The sequence below is a fragment of the Terrapene carolina genome, unplaced genomic scaffold (assembly GCF_002925995.2).
Source record: "Terrapene carolina triunguis isolate 2854851 unplaced genomic scaffold, T_m_triunguis-2.0 Scaffold35590, whole genome shotgun sequence".
Classification (NCBI taxonomy): Eukaryota; Metazoa; Chordata; order Testudines; family Emydidae; genus Terrapene; species Terrapene triunguis.
In genome coordinates, this window is record NW_020699941.1 from 1 (window position 1) to 4,039 (window position 4,039).

General features: G+C 57.8%; 1 protein-coding gene across 1 annotated transcript; it reads right to left on the reverse strand.

The window, feature by feature from the left end:
- Positions 1 to 6: 6 nt before the first annotated feature.
- Positions 7 to 4,032, reverse strand: LOC112103240 (tripartite motif-containing protein 15-like). The gene is made up of 3 exons (XM_026646602.2): positions 3,792 to 4,032; positions 2,910 to 2,942; positions 7 to 753 (listed from the first exon to the last, which is right to left on the reverse strand). The coding sequence occupies exons 1-3, from the start codon at positions 3,934 to 3,936 to the stop codon at positions 239 to 241; spliced, it is 693 nt and encodes a 230-aa protein (XP_026502387.1). The 5' UTR covers positions 3,937 to 4,032; the 3' UTR covers positions 7 to 238.
- Positions 4,033 to 4,039: the final 7 nt, after the last annotated feature.

The window sequence follows — 4,039 nt, forward strand, 5'->3', positions numbered from 1 at the left end:
TCTGGATTCCTCTCCCTCCATCTGCCCGGCAGACTGCCAGAGCTCTCCAGAATCAGAGGGGATAGGACCAGACTGGGCAATGGGATTGGGCTCTCTGCCCTAATCACATCCAGCAACCCGAGGTTGTGTCAGTTCAGAGGCTCCCTGAAATTGGCCACAGTCCCAGAGATGGGGAGTCCAGGTGCCGGGGGAGCCTCTGCCTAGAGGAAAGGTGCAGCGGTGAATTTCACCCCACGTCTCAAGGGCACAGCCTGAGCTGGGATCCCATCTCCACCCAGAGCCAGGGGCAGACTCGCTCCCCCATGAATGAGGCCGGTGGGAAAGTGAAGATCGGGGCTTCACTATCAGCGTCAAAAAATGCCACCTGCCCCTGTGTATAATCCAGAGAGACCCGGATCCTCCTGGGCACCCAGCTCAGGGACAGGGGTGTCGCAGGAGAGGTGATGACCAAGTACCGACTCCTCCACAGTCCCACAGCCCAGATCCCCTTCTCAGGTCCAAAGATGAACTCTCCCTTCCTCTTCACAGACTCTCTGGCCACTCCCACAGCCCAGCCTCCTCCATCCCCCACCTCCACCTCCCAGCAATGTCGCCCCGAGGTGAATTCCTCACAGCCCAGCACACAGAGCTCAGCGTCAAATCTCTCCGGATTGTCGGGAAGATGCTGCCGCGTGTGTCCCCGCCTCACGCCTTTCCGATCCTCAGACAGGACGAGTTCGGGATGAGCCGTGTCTGGATCCAGAGTCACATTCACTGAGGGGAGAGAGAATCAGAGCATTAGGGGCAGAGCTCAGCGCTGGGAGAGGCTGGGGCCATTTCTCACACTCCCCAGCAGCCCCATCCCAGCTGGGACCCTCCCCGATTTTCTGCCTTGCTCCCCTAGGGAGCTGCCTCTGTGCTGGCACTGAGCAAGGATATCTCCATGGCGCCTTCCTCCTAGGCCCTAGAGGTGCTGTTATAGCTGAGGTTTTTGGCTGCAGATTCTGCCTCCTCCCCGGCTGCATCTCCCTGGTCCCCCTGCTGGGGTTGCCCCACTCCCGGCAGCAGGGAGAGAGCAGGGTAGGGAGGCCACAGGCACAGACTTTCTAATGTGCATGGGGGGTGCTCTGCCCCAGGCCCCTCCCCCACTCCACCCTTTCCTCCAAGGCCCCACCCCCATCCCTCCTCTCCCCGCCCCCCCTCCACCCCACCCCGCATCTTCCCGCCCAGTTCTGTCCCCTCCCCCCAGCACGTTGTGCCCTCGCTCCTCCTCCTCCCTCCCAAAGCCTCCTGAACACTGGGAAACAGCTGACTGCAGCGGGTGGGAGGTGCAGGGAGATTGGGGGAGGTGCTGATTAGTGGGTCCTGCTAGCAGGCAGCAAACATGGGGGGCACAGGGGAGCTGATGTGGGGCTGTTGGTGGGTGCTCAGCACCCACCATTTTTTCCCTGTGGGTGCTCCAGCCCCAGAGCACCCACGGAGTTGGCGCCTATAGGGAGGGCTGCTGGGAGACACCTCCCCAGCCCTGCCAGCCAGGAGGGAGGAAGCAGGAGATGGCACATAAATGGACCATAAATTTGGTAGGGCCCTAATCTGGTCAATGTCACAGTCATGGGATTTTCACGGTTTCAGGTGTTTACATATGAAATTTGACAGTGTTGTAACCATGGGGGTCCCGACCCAAAAGGAGGCCATGGGGGGATCACAAGGCTATTGTAGGGGGATCATGGGATTGCCACCCTTACTTCTGTGCTGCTGCTGGTAGTGGTGCTGCCTTCAGATCTGGGCAGCCAGAGAGCAGCGGCTGCTGGCTGGGCGCCAGGCTCTAAAGCCAGTGCCACCATCATCAGTAGCAGCGCAGAAGTGAGCGTTGCAGGGTATGGGGGAGGGGGGCGAGTTATCACCCATCTGGGTTTTCCCCGCAGCCTCCCTGCCTGGGTCAGGGCTGACAGCTGGAGCCGCAGCCTCCTGACTGGGTCAGGAGCTGTCCCAGCCAGCATCTGCAGAGCTTCCTGCAGCTGGGGGAGGTTCCCAGAGGTGGGTCTGACCCACCTGTGGGGGCAGCCCCTGCAGGAGAAGAGGCAGTCCTGTCCCTCCCCAGCCTGGACTGGGACTAGCCACTGGAGCCCGGCCCACAGTGGGAGCCCAAGCCTGGGGTACCCCTAGCCCTGCTCCTCCCCTGTCATAGCCAGATTTCACGGGGGAGATCAGATTTCACACTCTGTGATGCGTTTTTCAAGGCCGTGAATTTGGTAGGACCCTACACGGGAGGGACAGTGTGCAAACCCCACTCCAGAAGGAAGGGGCTGGGGATTGATACTGGGTGTGGGGCAGAGGGAGGGGTCACCAGCACGTGGAAGGTGGAGGAGGGATGATGGCAAAGACAAGAAAGGGCCCCCAGCCCCAAGGGGAGGAAGAGAAGGAGGCACCAGCTGGAGAGGGTCCCCTCCCCACCTGGGTGGACGAGATGGGGCAGCACCCAGGAGAGAGTCCCCAAGGACAGGTATCAGAGGGGTAGCCATGTTAGTCTGGATCTGTAAAAAGCAGCAGAGAGTCCTGTGGCACCTTTAAGACTAACAGATGTGTTGGAGCATAAGCTTTCGTGGGTGAATACCCACTTCGTCAGATGCATGCCCAGACCCAAGGACAGGGTGAAGGGAGACCCCACAACCCAGCAAGAGGGAGAGAGATCGAAGAGGATGACTGGAGACAACAAGGGGCTCGGTCCGACCAGTGAAGGGGTTAATATGCTGGAGTGTTTAAAGCCGTCCCCCTCTCTGGAATGCCCATTCTCTAGTCATAACAGCTTCTGTTTTCTCTGATCTCAGAAGCTTCTTCTGCAAGTGAATCCAGGGTCACCAACACAAACTGTTATGATCTCTTCCCATTTGCAGCCTTCTTTCCCGGCCCCACCTTTCCCAGAGACTCACCCCATTCTCTCTCCAGTTCGGAGGGCAGGGTATCTAGAGAGAGAGGAGAAAGATGAGATGTCATGCTGTCATGTTATGGCGTGATTTCTGCCGGCCATAACCAGAGCTGGAATGCATTTGGGGGCATAGTGAGAAGAATTGTTGAAATATTACATGGTGGCAAAAGAGAAAGAAAAATGTAAAAGTCAAAAAAAAAAAAATACCCCCCCCTTAAAAACCCCCCCCCCCCCCCCCCCCCACCCCCGGCGCACCACGGGCGGGCGCCGAGCCCGGCCGCGGGCGTCGCTCCCAGACCAGCTGGAGCGCCAGGGGGAGGGCGGCGAGCCTGCCGCGGCTCCGCTGGCGGCCGGAGCCCCGGGAGGAGGGCGGAGAGCCTGGCCGGGGCTCCGCTCTCCCCGGCGGCCAGAGTGCCGGGAGGACGGCGGAGAGCCCAGCCGGGGCTCCGCTCTCCCCGGCGGCCAGAGCGCCGCGCCGCCCCCCTCCAGGTGCTGCCCCAAGCACAAGCTTGGTGGGCTGGTGCCTGGAGCCGGCCCTGCACGGAGAATTTCTACTGAGGCCAGACTGACACTGAACCCAGGCAGGAATATGGTCAGAGCACTCTGTATGGCCGTAAGGTCTTCCTTCATCCAAAGAGACTGCATTCCTCTATAATCCAGGCAAACGAGGTAAGGTGACAACGATTCACATTCATATTATGGTTGTTTCTCAATCAGAATTTCATTTGCCCTAGAAAATTCTCCAGCCCAGTCCCCTCATTCAAGAATTTTGATCTATTTCTTTTCTGTTCTTTTTAAATAGCAGTAGATTGGTCACCGCTCAGCAAATCCCACAATTCTAGAGACAACTTTTTATTTCCCTTCCTAGATCCCTTCCTAGTCGTACCTTTCAATTTCTTCAGAGTCTCCTTTAGAACAAAGATTTTCGGAGAGAAATCACTGAGTCTCTTCTCCAGCTCAGGAGAAATCTCCACTGGCCGCTGGAATTGCCCCTTCTTGCACCTAGGAGACAGGCTGTTCTGATTCATCATTTGATTACTTAATCGTTATTCTTCATTATTTTGGCATTCATCATTTAATATCAGTTGCATGTCAGTGGAAGCACATGGGCTGTGAAAGCTGTTAAGTTGAGCA

What these genes read in the sequence shown, in the direction of transcription:
- LOC112103240 (XM_026646602.2), bottom strand. Translation starts at nt 3,936, where the DNA reads ATGATGAATCAGAACAGCCTGTCTCCTAGGTGCAAGAAGGGGCAATTC. An exon ending in GACTCTGAAGAAATTGAAAG is followed by an intron (nt 2,943 to 3,791) that starts GTACGACTAGGA and finishes CTCTCTCTCTAG; the next exon opens with ATACCCTGCCCTCCGAACTG. An exon ending in CGAACTGGAGAGAGAATGGG is followed by an intron (nt 754 to 2,909) that starts GTGAGTCTCTGG and finishes CTCTCCCCTCAG; the next exon opens with TGAATGTGACTCTGGATCCA.